General features: G+C 38.0%; 1 protein-coding gene across 1 annotated transcript; it reads left to right on the top strand.

Moving 5' to 3' along the window:
- Nucleotides 1-22521: 22521 nt before the first annotated feature.
- On the top strand, nucleotides 22522-24500 carry gsx2 (GS homeobox 2). Its single transcript, XM_007257043.4, has 2 exons — nucleotides 22522-23314; nucleotides 23725-24500. Exons 1-2 carry the CDS (start codon nucleotides 22891-22893, stop codon nucleotides 24081-24083), a joined length of 783 nt encoding a protein of 260 aa, XP_007257105.1. The 5' UTR covers nucleotides 22522-22890; the 3' UTR covers nucleotides 24084-24500.
- The last annotated feature ends 943 nt before the right edge of the window (nucleotides 24501-25443 follow it).

Raw genomic sequence — 25443 nt, 5'->3', positions numbered from 1 at the left:
AGAGAGAGAGAGAAAGAGAGAGAGAGAGAGAGAGAGAAAACCAAAAATTATAAGGGATGGTAATGGTAGTGGTAGTGGTAATTTAACAATTCCACTAGTTGAGTGGAACCTGAATTATTACTTTGGTAAATACAACTAACATAAAGTACATAGTTAGAGAGGTATGAGTCCACATGTAGCTCAAAGAAGAATCCACAGGTATTTCAATGATGCATCTATATGAATATTAGAGTGATAATTTGATTCAAGATGACATCACAGCCATTGTTAGGGTCCAAGAGGGCAGTAATGGTCTTGCTCTCTTTGGGTGGAGCGGGTGGATAGAACAAGATATGTTATATAATATAGAATAATGTTGCAATGATCTTTTCACACTGAAAACATCACCATCTAAATAAATATTTTATACTAAATTATATATTCAATATTTTTACTTTCTTTCCCCATTGACAAAATGATTGTACTGCTGAACTGGAAGACTTTTTTTCAAGACAATGGAAGACATGAAGACATGGAAGACAATGGAAGACAATGGAAGACAATTTTAACAAAAAAATGGTATTTGCTGATATGCAACTGTATACATTTTGTGGTTGTCCTGTTTGTCCTATCTGCTTGTTCTGCATGTGTTTTTGTCTGTATGCTTCATCTGGTTAACTAGGTTTAGATGAGGTTGAATGTGTTGGTTAATTGTAAATGGAGGGTGGAAAAGTTGTGGTAAGATATCATCTAAAATCAAAATGGATATTAATACCTTATGTGAAATACTAATACTTATGTGAAATTTGTGAAAATTGAAGGTAAATGACTGTTCTGGAGATGGTCCAGATATATTATATATTTCAGATCTAATATATTCTTTCACAAAAAATAACAAAACCAAACAATTAAAAAACATATTTCCAAAATATGTTCTAAGTGACTCAACTTAAAAAAAAAAAACATTATTGCTCATATTTTTATTTAAAAAAATTGTCAATCAAGCTAACACAAAAAGTAATTCAAACTTCCTTGTCCATTTTTCCATTTTTCTTTCTCTTAACATGCCAACTTTAGGACTGTTCACTTTCTGTCCAGTACATAGATTATCATTACATAGTGTTATCCACTTCACTTGTTGGTGGCTTTTAATGTCTGCTGTATTATTGATTATAAATGATATAGTACTTTGCTAGGTGCTCAGAAGTATTATTGTTCCAAGATTTGGAATCACTGAATTCAATACTTACCATTACATTGCTGATAGAAAATTACAGCAAAAATGTATTATTTGTTTATGAATAAGGTTTATGAATCTTAAACTTATTAGTATAATAGACCACATTTTTAATAGCATTTATCAAACAGACTATTAAAGTTATTAGTGTCTAACTTAAACAAAAACCTAAAAAATAACAGCTTTACCAGAGAAGAAAAGAACGATCTGTAAAAAATGAGTGTAGAAGTATTTTATACCAAATCATTGTGTAGCATTTAAATTGGTCTGTTTATTCACTTATTTCAATTGCAACAATATAAAAAAATAATAATAAATTAATAAATTATTATAATTAAATTAATGCAATTATTAAAATGACAACTGCTTTCAAACTTCAGAATGGTAGTCTGATTCAGTCCGCCCAGACCCAAGTTTTTTTTTTTTTTTTTTTTTTAATCAATACACTAATGTAAAAAAAACTCCACACTTGTTTGATTCGGCAAGTTGTGAAAGTTCTCTAGAGAGCATAAAGAGTGGAGCTTGGATTAAAATGTGAATGAGTGCTGTGCTGGTGGTTGGAGGGGAGGCAGGTGTTAGCCCAGCTGTAAGACTAAGGGTTACACAGAGAGTCCATCAGTGCCACCCTCTCAATGCACACTCCTCAGCCCTTCACTGTGTTAAATACATCAACATCCCATATAGCACTCTCAGTAATTGAACCCCCCCATATCCCCCATCTCTCTATCTCTCTCTCTCTCTCTCTCTTTCTTTCTCTCTCCCTACATCTCTCTCTCTCTCTCTCTCTCTCTCTCTCTCTCTCTCTCTCTCTCTCTCTCTCTCTCTCTCTCTCCCTACATCTCTCTCTCTCTCTCTGAAGTGGGTGCAGCTGCCAGGGGACTGCTGGTATCATCTATTCTCCAAGGGCGTTTAATAGCACTTGGTACTATGACACTAAATATCCCCTACACAGGTCTGCTTTATTCATTAAATAGACCCTAGACACACTGCAGCCGCGCTAAATGCCTCGCGCCCAATACCACTCTGCACACACCATATCACCTATACAAAAGTACTTAAGCCCAAATTCCTCATTGCATTTCTGCTTTACGCTTTAAATACCCACTTAACTTAATTGCTCAGCTCACTAAATGCTGCCCTGCAATAGTGTTTTACATTTTAAATACAGAAAATAGCACAGCACTTATGTATTCAATATCTCATTATCCATTTTATATGCATATCATACATATAGGCAGCTTTTCATTATGTCATTATTCTACAACAGCAGCATTTCATTATGCTAACGCAAGCATAATGAAGCATTTACGTCTTCAGATTTTAACCTCTTATGCTACAGATCCAAATCCCCAAGCTTATTATTCAATCACCACATGAAAAATGAGGTAAATCGACTGTTAATATTAATTCAAGTAACAAATAAAAACAAGAAAAGTATCAAACTGATCATTTTTTGAGCTGTATTTTTATTATTTATGATTGAGTTAAATATATTAATTGTAAAATGCTTATTTACATGCCTGTATGCATATTATTGGCTAATTTTAGCTATAAAAAAAGGTTTAAATTGACCAGTTTTGTTGTTTGTATCATTGCAAAATGTCCAAGGGGATAAAAGTGTCCAGTAAAGGGACATTAATAGCCCAATTCATTTAGCATTTTAATTTGATGTGTCTTACTAAACTGAAAAAAAAAATGACTAAGATACTGAAAACTGACAATACAAAAATAAGAACACAGAGGAATCTAAACTAGGAGAAGATGACTGACAAAACAAAACAGAGAAGACTATATAAAGAACAGAACAACAACCGTGAACAGACATGGAGATACATAAAAACTCACACACCTAAAAACACAAAAGCACAAAAGATCAGACCAAGAACACTGAGACAATGAGGCTGGGTATTCTCTGGGACAGACTGGGAACACCTGGGGAGCTTAACGAGGGGGCGGGGTTACAAACAAGACACAGGTGAGACCACTGAAGACAGAGCAGGGCTAGGTCAGAGATAAGACAACAACACAACAGGGCCGAGTGCATAAAGAGCACAAGTATATAATCAAAACAGACTGGGGAAATGACAGAAACAGACAGGCAGGAAAGCAAGAGAGGAACAGGACCACCAGAACAGAAAACAAATGTAAATAATGTATTTACTTAATGAATTTGTTGGATGTTTTTTTTCTCTAAATTAATAAACTAAACATTTATTTATCACACAAAATAGTTTTACTATTCTAAAATTTAGCAACTCCAATTAAATTTACATTAATTACCTTTATGTGATTTTTTCTGTTACTCAACTGACAAGTACACGTTTAGGCAAATATACTCCACTTCTGCTTAAACACACACACACACACTCAGACACACACACACACATTCACAGACAGAGAAACTTGTCCCATTCCATGCACATGTAGGCACTTGTGTCTTGTCAGGCCAGAGGGCGAGGGTGATTATCATTCAGGTGGAGCGGCCGGCTGCTCCGGCTGGGCCGTTTTGGAGGACTCTCTATTTGGTCTTCCGTCCAAAAAGGCCTCGCCGAGCAAGAGGGGGGGTCCGGGGAGGGTTGTGGGGGATCGATTTGATTCTAATCGGACCATGAAAAGAACATGATCTAACTGCTTTCAGCTGGGGGTGCGTTTTTGGCCCACTCCTCTATTTGCACTCGTCTTCCTTTCTTTTCCCCTCTCTCTCTCTCTTTCTCTCCCTCTCTCTTGTTCTCTTTCTCCATCTTCCTCTCATTTAAAAGCACAATGTAGCTAGCTGGCTCAAAAGGCCCTGAATGTCTCATTAATGACTTTGTGAATGCTGGGCTGGAGAGATTTGAGGAGGGCTTGGAGGAGAGGAGCATTAAATTCCGGGGGTGGTCAGAGCGTCTCGACGAGGGCTGATCTCCATGGCAGCCTTCGGAAGCCTGAATGAGATTGACCCCTGCCACCGCATGTGCGCCGGGCCACGGAGAGACAGGAAAGCTTTGACCGAGTTCGCTGATGCTGAACGAGGACCATATCAAAGGGTGGACTGTTGAGTCTAAGGCCTGGGTTCTGTTACCTCATGCTTTTGGGAATTCTTTAACCATGTTCATAGTTTTAACCATTTTTCTATTATTTTTGGACTGTGTTTTGTTTTGTTTTCTGTAGTTTTTAACTATCATCTTTGCTTACTGTTCTTATTTTTGCCAATTCACTGGCATGTTCTCTTTTTTTCCTTTTCTTTTTCTCTCTCTCTATCTCTCACTTTTTAATGTTTGCACTAAATCTTAAACGGTGTTAAACCTCTACTTTTTTCCTTTCAGACAGTGTACTTAGCACTGTGTTGAAGATCATGGGTCAAAAGAGGTGAAAGGTCAAGATACCACTGCCGTCTGATCTGCAGTGGACAACACTGGGCCAGTGTGTTTGACCATGTACAAATATTAGTAAGTCTGGAACTTACAACTCTCTTAAACAACACATTAGATAGGATATAATTGTTAATGTAATAACAAACAAACTGATTAAATATACAGGACTGTGCAAAAGTCTTAGGCACCAACGCAGATTACACTAATTAATTTATCTCAGAAATATGAGTATGTTTGCCTGAAAAAAGTGCCACATATGATTTAAACAGATGCAAATAAACATAAATACAGTAAAAAGTAACAAGAATTTCTAATTTTTAGGTAATCTGAGCAAAGCTAAAGAACAAAGTGTAGTTCCAGATTTCTCCTGGATGCTTTCCTTCAGCCAGCATGTGTATATGTTCAGTTCTGTCAGCAGCTCACCTGATTTACCAAATTTACCAATTTACCAAACCAGGTGTTGATATGATGAGAACTAGAAATAACTCTATTAAACTCAGATGAGGAGGAGAGATTAGAAGATGTTTTAAGGAAAACAGTTCTGTAAAAGCTCTGCTTTTTGTAACATTGCTGTTTGTATTTATTGTAATGCTAGTGTTTTACTGAGCTAATAAACACTTACTGCCCAGATAAGAAGTTTTTTTACTTAAAATTTCCACAGGTGCTTAAAACATTTGCACAATACTGTTTATCTATATAAAATAAAGAAAATACGTTCTACAGAATAAATGAATTTGGCAGAGTGGAACAGAAAGAAACATAGAGTCACACAGAAGCTCAGGGCAGGTGCTCAGACTGCCCCTCGCACGCGCGTCCACATTAGCACGCTCGACTTAAACTTCCCATAATTCACTGTTGCAGGCAGGTGAGGGGATACAAATTCTGGTAAGAGGGAGAGGGGGCTGCTGCCACACTGCCGCTTGCATACAAATTTCCCTCCCCAACCCCCTGCACACACAAACACCCACACCACACATACATAGACACCAATGGTCTGAGCCGTCACAAAGGAATAGACACACTTGAACTTCTCTTTAGCGCTGGTCAAACAAGGCAGAGAGAGGCGCAGTCTAGCGCCTTTATACCGGCCCTCTTCTCTCTTTCTCTACCGAACCGCCATTAAGGTCCTCTGGCCTATTTAGGACACAAGCAGAGCACACATCCAGCACCATCAACAAAAACAACAGGAAAACCCACCTTAGGCAAAGGTATCTGTGAGCTCCTCAGACAGCGCTCAAAAGGCCCGCTCGAGTCCCTGTTGGAGGAGCAGAGGGCTCGTCTTTGATAATTTAATTGGTCCTTTTTCATGCAACTATGCGAAGAGCACCCCGAACCACAAAGTGTTTTTTTTTTCTTCGCCGCAAATTAATTGGTTAAGCACAACAATCCTAATAGGCCTGCTTTTCTAGCAGCGAGGAAAGCCTCAGCTCAGACTCCGGGCACACCGCGGAAAAAAGGCTGATTAGATTAGTTTAGCCGTTTTAATGGTGCTAGTCCTCTATAAAGGGCTAATTATTGTAGAGTGTGGTTGCCGTGATACTAAGAATTTAAGAGTTTTGTGTGTGTGTGTGTAAGAAGAGAGTGGCTGTTGCAATATATGCTCTACGCAGAAATGTGTACACCCTGTGCAAACTACTGTTTAATTAATGTGTACACACATTTATACACATTAATTCATGTATGCCATACTGTTTCTCTGGAGAATTCATTAATTGTTTGGAACCACTATTTAGGAGAATAGGATGTGAATGAAAAATTTATTATGGGATCTGATCTATACTACCTAGATTTCAAGACAAAAAGTTAGAAAACTTAAAATGAAAAACGACACAGAAATAGTAAATACACAAATACATTTAACAAAAAGATACATTAAAGGTGTTATGTTGCAAGTAGTACAGTAGGTCACTCCGAGTTGTAAATGTGTGCTGCACGTGAAACTGTTCTTCTAGCCCCATTGCCTTGCTTTAGCCAATAAAAAGAAATAGACAGAAAAATGAGTGAATCTAGAAAAGCTGCCAGACTAAAGTAAACCTGTAAATTAGAATTCATGGCCTCGCCCACCTTGGCTCATGACCTCCCACTGTAGAGCCATGAAGGGAGTGTCACATTGCTCATAGCCAATCAGAGGCGATACCTTTGTTTGTCAGTAATATTCTTAAGAAAGAGCTGAATTACTGTTGTTTTTTCCACCCAATTAAAACAACCTGGAACAGCAGACACAGAGCACTTTTTTCACAAAAAAAAACAGCTCACAGGACATTCATTCATATTAGAGACAACCTCCGTTAAATTAATGAAAAAACATGAGTGAAATGAGATCTACTTCAAACACCAGTGGACTGTACTGATTCTCAACCCCTTACATCACTTCTAAATATCTAGCCCTGCACAAAGCCCCTTACATAACCCACCCATTCCAATCAAATGATTTTGTATAAAAGACTCTGTACAAGTTAAGTAGAATATTAGAACTCTTCTATTATCTATATACATAAAATGGAATGTTCCATGACGTTTGCCTTCTCCACTGGAAACTAACTAAAGAATACTGTACTGATCTTCAGTTCATGAGTGTGGATCCTCCCGAACAGAATGTAAATGTGTTTTTTTTGTCAGATTTGCTTGTCAATGTGTGCAGACAGTTCTAGCCAGACGCTGCCCTTCACGATCTTTACAATGTACTTTACTGTCCACTGTGGGTGATAATGCCTTTTATGATGTATTCCTCATACATACATGACACTGAAGAATGTTAAATGCCTGTACAATTTCAGAGATGGAACCATCCGTCCATCTGACACAAACTTTTAGATCTCGCTCCAGCTCGGATAATTAATTAATTGTTTCCTTGCCATGAGCACAATGGTCAGGGTTTGGCCTCATTCAAAAAATAACACCTGACAACTTATACAGGTGTGAGCTTTCCCAAGCCATCTTCTGAGCTTTGTAAGCTTTGTGATTAATTTACATAATGCTGTCCTGTGGCTTGGCATGGCAGTGTGTGTTGAATGATATTCAAATGTAAATAAAAACAGTACTTTATCAGGACTGATAAAAAGTGTTTCAGTTATGTAAGTGTATCTTTTCCATTACATTATTCCATCGCAAATTTATTTACTAATCTGTTATTTACATGTCATAATGTGTGCGTGTGAGAGAAAGAGAGAGAGAGAGAGAGAGAGAGAGAGAGAGAGAGAGAGAGAGAGAAAAGAAAGAAAGTACCATGTGACACAGTCTCTCATTGCACAACCAGCCCTCTGTTGCTGAATGAGCTCCGCTGAGCTTTTAACACATTAAAACCTGTGATGTTCTCTAAACGCCGATAAATAGGGCGAGATGAAGTTGCCCCACTAAGAGCATTATGCTGTTGCATTCCATGACCAAGAACAAAAATAAGCTCTGAGAATAAATCTAATCTGGGGGCATTATATGGCACTACACTACATTGAATTATTTCATGCCAAAAACATATTATGCGCTTGTTTAGTACCCCAGTGACTTTGTCCCGATTCAGCTCATTATCCTGTGCTGCTCAGCTCATTCCTGAACTGCTTAACCAAACCTAAGCAAGCTTCAAACAGAGACCGACACACAGAAGCACACACACACACACATGCAGTCTATGAAGCCTAATGTCTGTGTAAACATGGATGGCCTTAAATGGCCTGATAAGGAATTGCACAAATCACGGTGACCTACGCAGTACCTGAGACGTATGAACGTATTTACGTTCATAAACATGTAAATATTACAATGTTCAGTGTGATGCAACGCTATCAATATCAGTATTTACCCTCTGACGTAATGGGGTTAAGTACAGTTTGAGGTAATGTAATAATATCAACATGGTCACTGTGTTGCAATGCATTTTCAGCAGCCATGTCTGGTATATTGGAATTGAAAGATTGAAATGTAGTTAAAGGCTAATTAAATATTATATTAATGCATATTTTGCATATTAGTCATTTTTAAAAGGTAGTCAGTTTGTGAAATTAACAAGTGACAAAGTCCTCAGTCCTTACACCACATTTTTGCCATGAATGCAGTTCATGGAAGGCAGCTCATAGAACTTTATGGCTGTAAAGCTGTTGGAAGCACAGTGCTGATCACTGATCTTTTTTAGCTTTTAAGTTTTCTTTAGACTTTATACAAATGTTTAAAGGCTACATAATAATTTTTTAGTATTTATACTGAAATATATTTCAGCATTATGATTGTTATTTGATATGTATGAATAATAAATTCAACATTAAAAATGTTCAAATGCTAATTTACAAGCTTGATATTTTATCCCACAATAAAATAATTTGAGTTCAGACAGAACGACTGTATTCTTCTATTAAATATACAGATTTTTTTCTCTTTCTCTCTCTTTCTTAGTTCATTACTTTTAATTCTGTGCTCTGTGTTATTTCCTGGTTTGTTTAATGTCATACATGTCATACATTATTTTAGTAATTCTGTTTTTGATTAATTACTTTGCCGTTATTTTTTTGTCTCAAAGTTAAACACAAATTTTCATTTTATCATGTGTTTGTGAAAGTGGCAAAACAAATGGCAAGTTCTGCTTCTATTGTCTGATTTACTGCACCGAGGTGACTCAAAGAAGCCACATGGCACAGCTTGGCATAACATACCATAGAAAATCTGGATCTTTAGCATTGAAACAAGAACATTGTTTTTGTTTTGTTTTGTTTTGTAGTTTGTTGTAAAATTATACAATATGAGCTAATTGGCTGATATATGTGCCACCTGGCACTGCACGAAAAGCATGCATATATGTAAATATCTTGACTATTCATCAAGTACGTATATGTTCAAAATACGGACCATATCCAAGCATTTCTGTACTTTTCTTTCTATTGCAAATATCATGACATTTATTGAGTCAATATATGCTTTATATCATACTTGGGACAATATCCTGAAATATAAGGGCTCAATATATGCAAAGTATACAACATGGACAATATCCTGGGGAATACATTTGTCAAGAAATGCTTACGTCTTCATCAAAACATGTTTCTACATTTGCCATAGGGCCAGAGCTACTTATACATTATGACAACATTTTAGACTCAGAGATATCTTTGGATACATTTTATTGTGTATTTACTCAGAATTATTTGCACAAACAAAAGGTTTTCTTGATAGATATACGGATTCCTGATATGTCGCGTGTAGAAATGTTCCCATTCCGGACTTCAGACACACTCCGTATTTGGAAGCAGTCCACCCCGTATATGCTCCTGATATACCCGGAAATGCACAGAATTTGAAACTTTCCGGATATAGATACCCCCAGATACGCTGTTTTTTTGCGTAGTGTGGCCAAACACCTCATTGGTTAATTGTTAGCACTTCAATCAGGAAGTAAGCAACAATGAAAGACGCTGCAGAGAGAGGAAGCCAAGTAAAACAACTTTCAAATGACATCAGAGCAATGTTAGTTAACCATGCATCAATCATGGGCTGACAATGAGAGAGGCTGGACAGAGTGTTCAGCCCAACTTGAGTTACTTTACTGTCACCTCTGTCATCCAGACATTTAGACTGGAGAACAGGGATGTAATTTGTATTTGTATGTGTTTCTGTTCATTCCAATGTAAATATTTCTGCTGTATTGCACTGACTTGTTCGGTGGACAAAAAAAAAAAAAACAGCAGCGTGTGTGTCTGCATATATCTTGATGCAATCTGAAGAATGTTCTACTGTTTGAACTATTTCAGTATAATGGCAAAGCTTATTAAAGTTTGTTGGAAAAAAAGCTGGCAACCTGAAAGAAGTGTGTGCTATCTGGTGCAAAAGTTTGATTTTGATAATGCTATATGTGGTTTTGGTTACAGTATAAATTAGGTATTTTGCAGTTTTGGGTAGCTCCATAAAACCAGACCAGAGTATATAAGTGTTACAGGACATCCTCTATAAGGAAGTGGAGGCAATTATTAAATATGGTGAATACAAAAAAATTAATTTGCACATCTAGCGCAATAAAGGAGTGTAAAGACTGAGAGAGAAACAGAGCCCAACTGATGCCTCCATCATCAACCAAATGGATTGTGGATGGCTGGGCCCCAATTTACTCCAAAGCCTTGACAGCTGCCACCCCCCCACCCACACAAACTCTCACTTACCCCTCACATCTCCCTATATAGCACTCCCCTCACTATAGCTGTAAGTGGCACATTAGGGAGAGTGTGCCAGAGAATGTCCGAAAAATGCCGACATAAACTCAATTACCAAGTGTTACTTTACTCACCCAGAAATAAAACGATGAAGACCGAGGGGAGAGGGTTGCCATTAAACTACCAATTTGCTCTACCAGCGTCTCCTAAGTGAGATGCCATTCTGTTGTTTGTGTGTGTGTGTGAAAAAATGAAAGTAAAAGAGAGAGACAGAAAGAAAGAGAAAGACTATGATGAACATCAGCGTAATTGACAGGAACACGTCTCTCACACAGGGCCACAATTCGCCAAATCAATAGTTCATCTGCACCCATGAGAAAGATGAGAAACAATATTCATCAACACAATGAAATACAGTTGCACTTCAAAGTCTTCTGAGTTGGTGTTTGTGCAACTTTCAGCACTTTATCTTGTCAGGACACTTTCTGTCATTAGGGAAGCTGCATTGTCAGACTGTGGCCCTACAACATCTGAAGGATTATTATAGGATATAAAAGAGAGAACAGGAAGGACCTCTATAACTTCTACAATGAGCACTATTTTACAGATTGAAAAAGTTACTAATTGATTCTTTAATGGTTAACTGTTTAAGTTGTTTAATGATCTCTCATATGTCTTTATACTTGTACAGTACAATGGAAGAAAAGCTGGGGTCAGCTGGGATCTTATGGCACTGCTGAAGCAGACAGAGTTTTGCTTAAAGGTCAAGAACTGGCAGGTCAAATACAGGTTTTGAGCCCAATGACCCTACCACCAATCCATTACTACCCTAAAGCATGGAAGCAGTGGGATTTAAAACCGTGAATACTTAGGATTCTGCAAACTGAACACTTTACATGCATGACTTTTACATGCAGTACCTTTTATTTCTTTAATTTCCAAAATGGCCATTTTAAATATATGATTTGATGTGATTTTAAATGTGTGCATATGAAGTAATCTCATATTGAATATTACAAAAAAAATAATTTGCCTAAAGAAGAACAAAGTCTTTGAGTAAAAGAAACAACAACTGGATTTTCCAAACCTGAGGTTCAAAAAAAAAAGTAATTAATTGATTACCTCCACACACAAAAGCTGTACATATGACTGTTATTCCTGCAGGAACTTTTACATTAACACAGCAATGTAACTATTCCATTTTTTACAAACAATTCATACAGTACATAACTATTTGTTCTATTTTTTAAAAATGTAGAACATCAGGATATACTATGAAAAAACAGTTACCATCTGTACACAGTATATATAAAGTAAAACTTAAGGGAAACAAATGCATACCTGTCAAGTCTCCCGTTTTGGCCGGGAAACTACCGTATTTTACTCCTCTTTCCCGCCGTCCTCCCGTATTAGTATTTTCCCGTAAATTTCCCGTATTATACTAAATTTAAAAAAATATAGGCCACAGGCGACAATGCACTGTGTGTCTCTTAACCAATCGTGTTGCCGGTTCAAGGAGAAAGTCCCGCCTTTCAGGAGAAACAGCCAATCAGCTTGCTGGTTTTGTGGAGCGCAGTTTAGTGTGGGGGAAGCCCCGCCCCTCCCCTCGCTGTGAGTTCAGGCAGCTAGTCGGAGCAGCTGTCGTTAAAACTAATCTGGATATACGGAGATTTTTCTAAAAGAAAGGTAACTAACCATGTAAACTGTGATGAGATTGTTTCTGATAGCTGGTTAAAAAGACTCTTCTCTGAATCAAAACATAAATTAAACCCACTGTGTGTTTAATAAAATACAGCTTGTGACTCAGTTAGCTTAACTTTTGAATTAGCTAGATAGATATTCAGGGTTTGAGAAAAATCTACATACATATAATGCCCTGCCCTGATGTGCCTGATCGGCCAAAACCTATAATTTCCAAACTCTATTAGTTCAGGGCTAGTTTTAGGGTTTGTTAGAATTTGTTTAAATCTCAAGTATTGTGGTAATGTATTATAATGTAATGTAATGTATTATTTAGAAGGGGTAGAAGAGATGGTTGAGCTGGAGAGAGAGAGAAAATGTGGAGAGGGCTGAAATTAACTGAACTGATCAGGAGTGGACTGAACGATAGAAAGAAGTATTAATGAAAGATTATTAATTGTGTAGGCCCCTTAGGACTATTATTTACTTATGGAATATATCTGATCCATGTCCTTTTTGTAAATTTGTGCACCCTTCAATTTCAATTTTAAATCTATTAAATAAATAAAAAATAATATATATATATATATATATATATATATATATATATATATATATATATATATATATATATATATATATATATATATATATATACATACATATTAATTTTTAGCCCTCGGTTGGGCTGTTGGGGCGGCGGAAAAAATCCCTTATTTTTAAGTCCAAAACTTGACAGGTATGCAAATGTGTGGTTATATTTAAGACATTTCCTAGACATGTAGTGCTTTGTGAGATAAAATCAACAGGCCAAAACACATACATTTTAACCAGTAATAAAGTAACATTAAATCTATTCATTACATATTACATATTCATTGTTGAAGCAACAATTTGCTCTCAAATGTATTGGGTAGAGTTCACTTCATATTTTAGTAAATATTTCCTAAATTGAACTAAGTCTCTAACATTTCACAAAAGTTACTTCTTTCCTACTGGCCCTTTACATCCTTTATTTGCATAATGCACGTGTCTCACCAACACCTAACTCACCACTCCTGCCTGGTGGAGCTACGGTTCCATGGATATTCAGTTATACTTTATACAATGTTTGATTGCCCGACTGCAGTGTTGTAGGACAATAAGTGCAAGTTGCTGTTTTCTTTCCTACAGAGCATGACTTGCAATGTTTCTGCTGCCAGAATTTAATTGTTCATTTACAGTGGAATTCTGGTATAACTGGCTCTAATTTTAAGGTACTACTCTGGCAACTAAAGACCCAACACATGTAAAGTACAAATGCTTTTTTGTAAATAATATTTACAGAATCATAATATATTCCTTTATGCCAATTTACTTTTAAAAACATGTAACTTGTTTACATAAATTACTATTCTTATTTGACAGTATTATGCTGTAATTTCTTACACAGTGAATTAGTAATTAGTAATATCATGATCGTTTTTTGCGGTTGAACTGTAAAATTTACAAAAAGGTTTTTATTGTGTGAGAATGTGTCCAAAAATCACTCGCATTATCATAATTCATAACCTGCTATTATATTAAACATATATCTTTATTATTTCACTCTGACTTGTTTGTTGTTATGTTATTTGTTGTGCTATACACTGATTTTATTGTTCATTCTGTTGTTGAGCAGAGGAGGATAGTTTTTTTTTTTTATTATTGATTTCTCCCAAAGTTCTTTTGTCTCAGGGAGTTTTTCCTGGTTATTTTTGCTTTTGCAAACTTTAGAAAACAGGCTTGGGCTGTCTTTGTATGTTCCACGAGAACAGTTGGTATGAAAAGCACAAATTAAATGAATTGAAATTAAATTGAAAATAAAAATAAAAAACGCTGTTAGACAATTGATCAATGATGTGGCAATGAAAGAACATGTAGACCTGATCATTATTGAATGTATTTGATAGTACCTTAGTAGATGTTGAGAGGCAAAAATTTTCCTACTTTTTAATAGATTTACTTTAAATAATTGAATCAGAATTACCTAAAATGAATCATTTTCTATTAAACAGATGTTTTCTAAAAATTAATTATTAACTTACATGAGACTTTTTTTGTGAATAGCCAAATAGCAAAAAATCTAAATAAAAAGAAAGAATAACTGATTTCTCCCAAAATGAAGAAACAACCAATATATCAGCCAATTTAGGTGGCTGTCTTGACTGTGTTGCAGATGTATCAATAAAGACTCAGACCTTTGCTTTGTGCTGTACGTTTTAGGATAAGAATTAATTAAAATGCACTTGTTCTGTCCTGAAAGGTTTGAATTAAAGCAATGCTTCGGTGAAATTAACTCAATTATAACAAGCAGTTATTTTAAGTGCAAAATATGAATCCAGTGAGATCAATTAATAATTTAACCTTCTGAATCATATCATGCACTGTAAACAGAATCAGCATAGAGCCCCTTACTCAGAGCTCCATCCATGACCATCAGATTAAAACCCTATATATCTAGTGGACCTTATTCTAGTCAGTGAAGCGAAGGCCGATTGGAGTAAGGGCTGGATCATTGTCTTCCTTGCCCAAGTGTTTGCCAAGTCGTTTGGAAAGTCATGTAGGGCTAGTAGAGATTCAGGCCCTCTAATAAGGTGATGAGAGAGACGGGCAGACCCCTTAATGATGCTGGAGGGATAACAAGAGGGATGAAATAATAGGGGAATACACCACAGCAGCATTGTATTCAGCATGGCCGGATCTGTCCCTGTTTGTTCTGTTAACCCTTTTAATTGCAGTTTAGGGTTCAGGCTTGATGCGTCTACTTTCTACACAACCAACAAAATCTGATTTTCTCACATATATGAAATGTAAGCCATTAGATCAAGAGTTAGATTACCATTGTTGCTGAAATATTAAGTGACCTGTTAGAGTGTTCATTTATGTACAATAGAATACACAAAAAAATGCTGAATGAACTCTCATTTTAGTAAAGCTGCATAAACATAGACATTACAGCATTAATTCTAGTAGTGCTTGATTCATGCTACTAGAGCTGAAATAACAATTGCAGTGCTGGATGTAGTAATAATGTTATGAAGTAGTAATTACTAGTGCTGAATCCTTTTGGTGATGCTAAAAACAATTAAGTACCACTCTTTTAGTAGACTAGAATAGAATTAACTTTAGTAATGCTAAATGTTTTTAGATAATTGACACCTACAGTACAAAATTAGTTATTTATTCTAGTGTGGAATACATTTTTGAAGTGCTAAACTCTAATCGAAAATTAATTCGAGAATTGTTCAAATAATTGTGCTGTTAAATTAAAACACTCTTAAAAGTGGAAAATAAATTCTAGCTTTGCTGAATAAAATTTTAACCTAAAAAAATTAACTGATAAATTAACTAAAATAATTATAACAGTGGTAAATTAACTCTTCAATGCAAAATTAATTCTAACAATCTTAGAATGTCATGTTAACTTTTGCATGGTTGTTTTGTAAGACTTGTTTAAACACTGCAGTTAGTAATTGAGCTGAAAGAATGACTTCAGTCTCATCGTTATTAATTTAACGTCAGTGTTAATTCAATAATGGGCTTTTTTGTGTGTGATCCATTGAATGGAGTTCCAATGCCTTCACTCAGCCATTGCATAAAAAATGTTGTGTGTGGCTTTTTTGCATAAAAATTCAATCATTCATTAAGACATAAATTAGATTTTGACACACACAAGGAACCCCCCAAACCCCTTCCCTTGCCTCTATCCTAAATGATGAAATGGAGTGCAGCCATTGCAGCTGCTATTCACACAGAGGAGATAACTGGCAATGAAAAGTCATTCCACACCATTGTGCTGGACGGGGGATCATTGTTCATTTCCCCCGCTGCCTGTTGAAGACTACATTGAGAACCTGAGTGTTTCCTTTCGGTTTTGGGTATTCACCGTGTGTTGCTTGGTTACTGGGGTGAGGGGAGGAGGAGGAGGATGGCCTGCAGGCTGCCCCCAACCAGACTCAATGCTACTTTTGTAAGGAGGCGCTGATACAAGTTAACAAGAACAAAGCATGATGGACTTCTTCACAGTGGAGCTCTATACCATAACCCTGATCCTGACTGTGGATCCACTGTCCCACCAGAGAATAGTGTCTAAATGGAGCTTGGGCACCTGTAGATAAAGGCCAGGACATTTTTTTCTACACTTGTCATCCAGTCTGAACCATTTCTCTTCGGGGATCCAAATGGGAACTCCTGCTTGCGAGCAAGAAGAGCGCTTGTGGTCCTGATGGTCCAAGCTTCTGTGCGCTCCTAAATAAAAGTGCCATGAAAAGCTCTTTGGGATGATACCATAGAAGAATCACTTGTGGTTCCCTCAAACCCCTTTCAGTATGTATATAGCACACTTAAATGAAGCCACTTAGGGAAACAAAGTGGTTCTCCTCTGGCATCAAAACAAAGAAAGCATTTAGCTTAATTTTAAAGAGTGGACAAAAACTTCTGTGGTGTTAGGGTCTAGGATTCTGCTCAAGTGTTAGAAGAAAGCCTACAGTGCTCTGGTCCAAGCTTCTGCTTGTGTCAGAAGGATGCTGATGGTGCTGTGCTTCATGCTGATGCTTGTGTGTAAGAAGAAAGCTTGTGGTACTGCCCCTTGAAGCAGAATTAAAGGGAATCTGCACAGATCTCCCCTTAAAAGGAGTCGTTTTCCTCTTGAATTATGAAAGCAGCGGTCTAGGTAACAGTGTGCGCGCAGTACCCGACAGCTTAAATCCCCTTAAATCCTTCCACGTGGCCCGGCTAGTCTCGGCAATTAGGCCTCATTACAGCCTCATAAAGGCTCTCATTTGCGGGATTACTTTATAGACAATGAAATTTTATCAGTCAAGGTAAAAAAAAATCTTGGATGAAATAATGATGCTGAAGCTGGGACGGTGTGATGTGGGCGCACGCCACTCATCATTTCCGCCTGGGTTACCTTCTTTCTCCTCCTCCACTTCTCTTTCTCTCTCTCTCTCTTAGACTCTCTCTCTCTCGTTCTCTTTCCCTCTCTCCCCCTTTCTCTCGCCTCTTGTGTTACACGCCGCCTTTCCTCCATTACAACAATTACAGACGGCTTGACAGATGTGTTTGTGTTTTTTCCTCTTCAGCTGAGCCACGTTTTAAACTCCCATTCTATGGCGTTTAGGCGCAAGGGCCTCTGCTGATTTCAGCAATTATACGCGTATGAGTGCAGGCTGCCTTTAGCTAAACACACCGACGTGGAGCCTCCCTCTCTCTCTCTCTACATTTATTCACACCTCACTGTCCACCAAGAGCCTCATAGAGCATGGCTGCTTTGACTGTGCTTGATATTATAACAATCTGAAACTTATAACCTACATAATTGCAGCTCTCGTTATGAAATGCATGAACTGATATGTTACATGTGTTATTTATTAAGTGAACTCCAGTACCAGACCTCTAAAACATTCCAGCATAGTTGTAGCCTAACTCCGGTGACGGTCCTGTAAAACCTGAAGGCCAGAATTTAGAGTCACTTCAGCAGCAGGTCTGTGAAACATTTGAGTGATGACTGGTTGTCATGTCATGATGGAAAATGGCTTCTGAAAAACTTCTGTGATGTAAAAACAACCAGCAGGCTAAGCGCTGCCACTATGATCAGGAGATTCGCCTGTTTCAATCCTGTTCATGTTCATGCCATCTGCTGCCAGAGCCCTGAGAGAGCACAATTGGCTTTGCTCTCTCTGGGTGGGTAGATGGCGCTCTCTCCCCACATCACTCCTAAGGTTGATGTCGATCAGCACAAAGTATCTGTGAGCTGATGTATCTGAACCGAATTGCTGCGCTTTCCTCTGAGTGCGCTGTAATGCTACTCGGTAACGCTGCATTAGCAGGAGTTCGAAAAAAGGTGGTCACTCTGACTTCACATGTATCAGAGGAGGCATGTGCTAGTCTTTAGACTCCTGGTGTCGGAGCACCACTAGTGATAGAGGGAGTCCTAATGAGTGGGTTAGGTAATTGTCCATGTCAATTGGGAAGAAAATGGGAAAAAATAGAAATAAAGTTATCTAAAAAAAAAATCAGAGCTGGCCCAAAGCATACTGAAATTTTGCAGCTGCTTAGAGCCCCCACCCCACCAGGGGCCTCCAAGAGCACCAACATATCATATTAAGAATATATCTTTTTAAAATAACATTGAATAATAGAAACAAAATGGTATTACACACATTAAAGCAGTATTAGGTTAATTTATTTATGCTGTCTGCTTCTGGCACTGTTGGGCAAATATAGATATGCACCGATTGGGTGGGCAATTTTGTCATCATTAACCAAGCCATCAGCCATCATTTTATGTTCTGGAGAGGTTAGCTGGCTAGCTAACAAAATGTGCCCAGTAGATAACCTTAGAAATGCTACAAAAATAAAATGGAAATGTAACATGTTTAAATACAGACTTGGTTATATTAGAGATATCAGGACTGTATCATATTTATTCATTGAACTTCCCTGTGTGATAGACTAATGAGGCTGTTGTGGTAGGCAATAATGAGTGATGTTATTAAAAGATGGTGACTGAAATCATCTAGGCTAGGATGTAGGCTACCAATACAGGCATGAACCTATTGTGTAGCCTATAGAATGATGATGTATCTGGTGCAGAGGTGGGGTTATGCAGAGCCCTGAATAAAATTCTGCTAAGGACCCCAAAAAAGGCTTGAGTCGGCCCAGTGTAAAATGATGCTGTTGCTGGACTTGGAAATCTTTTTAAGCTGCAATGTATAGTTACTCCAATACTAAGCTGTGATGCAGATTCACTCTGGTGGCGGGCCTAATAAAATCAAGCCATTATGTAGAGTCAGTTAAGCTGTAGTGCAGATTCATTCCAGCAGCAGCTCTGAGGATACATATTTGCCATGATGTTTTATATTGAGTTTTATATGGGCCGACTGGGGGACATTTCATGTAATGGGGCATTATGTTAATAACCATATAATGGAGCAATGGTGGCTCAGTGGTTATATAGAGCACAGGGTTATTGATGACAGGGTTGTGGGTGTGTTTTTACTGGATGGATAGATCAAAGGAAGAGATCACATAATTATGGTAAATGTGGTTGTCTTGTCTTGTTATTTGGGATAGTGAGTTGTATTATATTAGACAATGCGTAAGGTGTTGCAACATTGAGTAGTAATTATTATAGAACAGTGTGTTAGGTATTTTAGGACATTATGTTATTTATCGTGCGGTGGTATGTTATTTGTGGATTTTGCAAAATGATAATATAATTTAAAATAACGGAACAGATGCTTTTTTTCAGTTTTTTTTAGATATCCTATAAATACAAAGGACAGTATGCAAGGGAATTTTAAGGTCAATTATGCTTAATTTTATAGATCAGCAAGTTAGACAATTGTAAGACAGTTTCTATTTAACAGGATCTTTAGTATGTTGTAGGTCATTGCAGAGATTGTGTAGCAATATGTCACATACAGTTCTAGAGAAACTGGCCATTTCAGTTTCTCTGATTTTGCTATTTATAGATATATGTTTGAGTAAAATGAAAATTGTGGTTTTATTCTATAAACTACGGACAACATTTCTCCCAAATCCCAAATAAATATATTGTCATTTAGAGCATTTATTTGCAGAAAATGAGAAATGGCTGAAATAATAAAAAATATGCAGAGCTTTCAGACCTCAGATAATGCAAAAAAACAAGTTCATATTCATACAGTTCAGAAATCAATATTTGGTTTTTAATCACAGTTTTCATGCATCCTGGCATGTTCTCCTCCACCAGTCTCACACACTGCTTTTGGATAACTTTATGCCACTCCTGGCTTGTGATCATTCATCTTCCTCTTGATTATATTCTAAATCAAAGAAACTCGTCATTTTTAAGTGGTCTCTTATTTTTTTTCCAGAGCTGTATTTTATGACTATGTCTGGTCTTTAAAGTATATGTTAGTTATACAAAAAATCTATGCCATACAGCAGTATGTTGTGGAACAATGTGATCAAACGGTGGTGTTACAGTATTCCCCTATGCTGATTAGTAAGAATCACTATGGGCATTATCTGATGTTGTAAGAAATTCAGGTTTCTTGAGTTGTTTTGATGGCCCTACACCTGATACCCCCACACTGAGCCCCCTGTGCCCGTGCGGAGGCGCGCGCCGCTCCGTGTCTGGAGCTGAAGGCGCGAGGCTGCAGATGAAAGTGGAAGCTCAACCCGCTGCTGACCCTCCCGGAGATCAAACCAGCTAATTATTGTCACAAGATGAGGGATTAACGCATTTCTGGAATAGCTGCGTGTTTATCCAGCCCAAGCCCTCCACAATAAACGCTTCCTAATTGAATCCTAATCGCTATCGAATAGCGCGCCCGGACTCCACTGCGTTTCATAAACCTTTAATTGCCGTTTGTCCAAACGGACCTGAGCGACGATTACAGTGAATGTGTGTAGGCCGCACAGTCACACGCTTTTACTGCATTAAAGCGCATTTTCACAAACCCCCTATAAATACCCACCAGGAATAAAAGGGGATTTGTCTCACAAACAATACTTGGCGAACAGCAGCGTTGGTTTATGAGGCTTATATTGCAGGGTAATTATACTAGAACTAGAACTTTCGAAGACTGTTTACAGAGTGATTTAGTTTTACTGCGTATATACTGTGTATACGCAACCGATGTATACAACTGTTTATCTATATATGTAATGTAATACTCTATTATGTAATGCATGTTTTATGCTACTATTCTGCCCGATAGATAGACAGACAACCAGACAGACAGATAGATTTAGTCGGTCAGATGTCAAAATGTTTTGTGGAAAAGTCAGTATAGTTGGTAGTACAGCTTTGGAAAAAAAAGTTTCTTTGATTTTACCAAATTGAAAACTTCTAATCAAGAGTAAGATGGATGATCACAAGCCATCAAACCAAGCTGAACTGTTTGAATTTTTGCACCAGACGTGGCATAAAATTATCCAAAAGCAGTGTGAAAGACTGGTGGAGGAGAATAGCCAAGATGCATAAAACTGTTATTTAAAAACAGGGTTATTCTACCAAATATTAATTACTGAAAAGTTATTAATATGAACTTGTTTTCTTTGCTTTTTTTTCTTTTGCATTTGCAGTTTTCAAATTGCATTTGAGGCCTGAAAGCTTAGCATCTTTCTGTTATTTCAGCCATTTCTGCAAATAAATGCTCTAAATGACAATATTTTTATTTGGAATTCATTGAAAAAAACTATTCAAAATATTAATTTTACTCAAACATATACCTATAAATAGCAAAATCAGAGAAACTGATTCAGAAACACAAGTGGTCTCTTACTTTTTCCAGAGTTGTATATTGATTAGAACAACACACTTAGACTCATAGTGTAACACAGCAAAAAAATGCCAATACATTTGCTGTATCTCTACTCACTATATATTTTTGTGCTGTAAATTCAGCCTATAATTGGAAAGCAATTTTATTTAAATAAACAATCCCTGATTAAATTATTAGTTTTATAGTTGTTTTGGAAAACAATAGGCATTTGCATATTTAAAAAAAACATTAATTCCAAAAGGCTATGCAACCATTTGTAAGATTTTAAAATAGAACATTTCAAATACATGTACGCTTTTTTTTAATGAGCATATGTGCACAGTACATTCTCCAGTGTTAAATAAACACTGTCCATTGTAAGTTAACGTCCTGAGAGTTGAAATATAACATTTTCTGTGTGGATTTCTTTGGTGCAAAATTCGTATTTTGCAAAATAATATTTAAAAAAAAACTATTGTAATACCTAAACCATGATATTTTATGCAAATTTTATTTAAACATGACATTGATAATTGAAAAAACACTCAAAACTAAATAATAAAAAATGTACATTTGTAATGTTAAAAGTGAATAATGTGAAGGAACACCATATTTTAGATATTAAATAAACTAAATAAATTATATGAATTTCCCTAGACGCTGGCTCGAGGACAAAACTTGCTCATAAAGATTTTATTCAGTGTTTTTTTTTTTTTTTTTTCTTCAAAAAGACTGGTCATAACTCTACATTATGGCAGAGGACACTTGTAGGCATTTCACTGGTGGAGATTAAAATCTCAGGAGACTATTTTATTATCATCAATATTAACATAATCAACAGTCGTTGCTGTGAATGAGCCCTGAGTCCAGACGGGCAACACTCTGATTGGTGGGGAACGCAAGCATCACGTGTCTGGGGTCACCGGCGCAACTAAAGGCGAAGCGCCGGGAGCGCACGTGGGGCTGTTTGGGCCGGCCCCTTTGCGGGCTTTCTTTTGTTGAAGCATCAAACATAAGCACCTTCCCTGCGCTCCCGAGGGGTTAGAACGGAACACTAAGATCCTGCGAGCTCCGCAATCTGCAACGACAACTCGGGCACGAGCAGCATCCAAGCATCCAACATAACCATCATTAGCAGCAGCAGCAGCCGCAGCAACAGCTCTATCTCCATCTCCAACTCCATCTGCGTGTTTCCATCACCTCCTCATCCCCTCACGCGCGCTCCTGGATCCATCATGTCCAGGTCCTTCTACGTTGACTCTCTCATCATCAAGGACCCCGCGCGGCCCTCAGTCCTGAGCGAACGCCTTGCGCACGACTTCCTCTTCCCTGTTGGCGTGCACGCGCCGGGCGCAATCAGTGTGGGCGCGCCTACGTGCCCGTCGCGCAAAACCGGCGCTCTGTGCATGTGCCCCCTCTGCGTGGCCACGCACGTACATGTGCCGCCGCCGCCGCGCTCTGGCGGAGGAGCCCTCGCGCTCCTCAAGGCTCCTCCGGGCTTCGGGAGCGCCGACGCGCCGCCTTGCTGCCCTAGGCTCGCGCATCACCATCAGCATCAGGGTCCTGCGCTCGCGCACGCCGCCCACGGACACGCGCCCGTGTGCGCACCCACAGCCTACGGCGTCACGGACCCACGGCGCTACCACTGCGTGACCCTCGGTAATGCACCTGCTGCTTAACACCTGAACAGTTTTAACCACGTGTCTGCATGTAATATATAAGGTTTTTATTTAGTTTAGGTTTGTTTACATTCTGCAAAACTGTCATATATCTGTCACATTTTAGTTTAAGGGTATATGTGTTGTGCAAGTGTCACAAATTTCCAGTATGATTCCATTGCTTTAAAGTTGCATTTAGCTGCTACACGTCTATGTTTTGTTTTACACTCTTATTTTCTTTTTATTTCTTGCTTTTTGATGTAATAAGAATCTACACTTTTTAATACTGTGTATACCAACTTAGTTTTGCACGAGCTCCTATGTAAAATAAAACTACTGTTTTAAGTGGAAAACTTCATAGAAATCATAGAGACACAAGATACTAACAGGTCTCTCTCCCATCTTCTGCAGGCGCATCTGACAGCAGTCCCGTGCAGGGTGGCAAGCGCATGCGCACGGCCTTCACCAGCACTCAGCTTCTGGAGCTGGAGCGCGAGTTCTCCTCCAACATGTACCTGTCGCGCCTGCGCCGCATCGAGATCGCCACGTACCTGAACCTGAGCGAGAAGCAGGTAAAGATCTGGTTCCAGAACCGCCGCGTCAAGCACAAGAAGGAGGGCAAGGGCGCGCAGCGAGGCGCGCACGGAGCCTGCAAGTGCACGGGCGTCGGCGGCGGCGTGCACGGGCACGCGCATTACCCGCGCTCGGAGGATGAGGAGTCCATGTCACCCGGGTCAACCACGGAGGAGAAAGAGGCGTCGCCCGTTTAACGGTCTGGCAGACTGACGGAATGGACTGTGTTCACACCGAGCAGCACTTAGTCTCTCAGAGGAATCCCAGCGTGTCCAAACCCGGTAGATTCAGGACAGAAAAGTGGATTTGGTTTCTCTGTTTCCTAAGACTGTTTTTACGCAAACAGTTGAAATCTGTGTGTTTTCTTCATGCATCCTTTTCTACCTGATTCGTGTTTGAAACGTGTTTGTTTATGCGCGAAACTGTTGCATCTTGTAAATACGCCCACTTTGGGGGTGGTGAGGGTTTGTGTTACATAACTAAGAAACTGTGATTTAGTTCTGTTTTCTTTCTCACCTGAATTTTATGTGCATTGTATGCAGAATGTGTATATTTGTATATTTATTTAAATAAAAGGAAACTTCATAAGTGCGTCATTACGCACAACCCCGCAATTAAGCGTTGATGTGACTTGTACACCCTTATCCTTCATATCGTTTTATAACTGTAGAGTAATAGATATCTGTATTGACTCAAACAGCAATTTAAAAGTAAAGTTATAGACCACGCACGCGCACATTGGTTAGGGCATGCAGTCAAACTCCGGAGTGGATGAATGGAAAATGAGCGTCGTGGGTGAAGTTAACAGATGCCTTTATTTCAGTTTATATAAGGCATATTAGAAAACAAAACAAACAAACAAAAAAAAAAACAGTAAAACAAGTAATAACTAATACGTGTAATTATATAGTAAAGACAAAGGTGTCATATAAGCTAGAGTTATGTTACAAATATTGTCCCATACTAAGCATGCTTCTCAGAATAAAAAATGCGGAACTTGTGTCAGGTAATGCCATTTGCCCAACTGAATTCAGTTAAACAACTGAAGAGACTTTAGAGTTTCTAACATATGACACTATAATGTGAGGCAACCTATAAATTAGGCTGCAGTCCAGATAAAATAAAATAATATTTTTTTAAAAATATGAGATAATAGAATGTTTAAGGAAATGTTTTGGGTTAAATTTGAGATTTCAAATGAAAGACGCGTAATCCTAGGAAAAGCTAACAGGCAAGAGCACAAAACACTACACAAGCAATTACTTAGCAATAAGTCCCCTCCGCTTAGTCTGCATAGGAAGCCCACAGACGACTTTCAGATGCAAATTTGATTGTGGTCGTGTCTTCAGATTTGAAGGCCATTGTAACAGTTCCTTGTGGCAAAGGAAGGGGTTTATTAAGGTGCACTTTTGAGCCTCTTTACAGAATTTTAACGACGTCAAATGTTAAGTGAAATGTGAAGTATTTATCACTGTCTAAAGCAACCACCTGCTTTGCATTATTAGTGCGCAATTAATGGATTACACGACTGTTTGAGGATTAAGGGATTTCAGATAA

Source organism: Astyanax mexicanus, chromosome 1 (genome assembly GCF_023375975.1).
Source record: "Astyanax mexicanus isolate ESR-SI-001 chromosome 1, AstMex3_surface, whole genome shotgun sequence".
NCBI classification, from domain to species: Eukaryota; Metazoa; Chordata; class Actinopteri; order Characiformes; family Acestrorhamphidae; genus Astyanax; species Astyanax mexicanus.
Note: the sequence above shows the minus strand (reverse complement) of the source record. Positions and strands in the feature narration are given on the sequence as shown.

Excerpts from the sequence above, each read along its gene's own strand:
- gsx2 (XM_007257043.4), top strand. The coding sequence starts at position 22,891 with ATGTCCAGGTCCTTCTACGTTGACTCTCTCATCATCAAGGACCCCGCG. Across the intron at positions 23,315-23,724 it reads CTACCACTGCGTGACCCTCG|GCGCATCTGACAGCAGTCCC; the intron begins GTAATGCACCTG and ends CATCTTCTGCAG.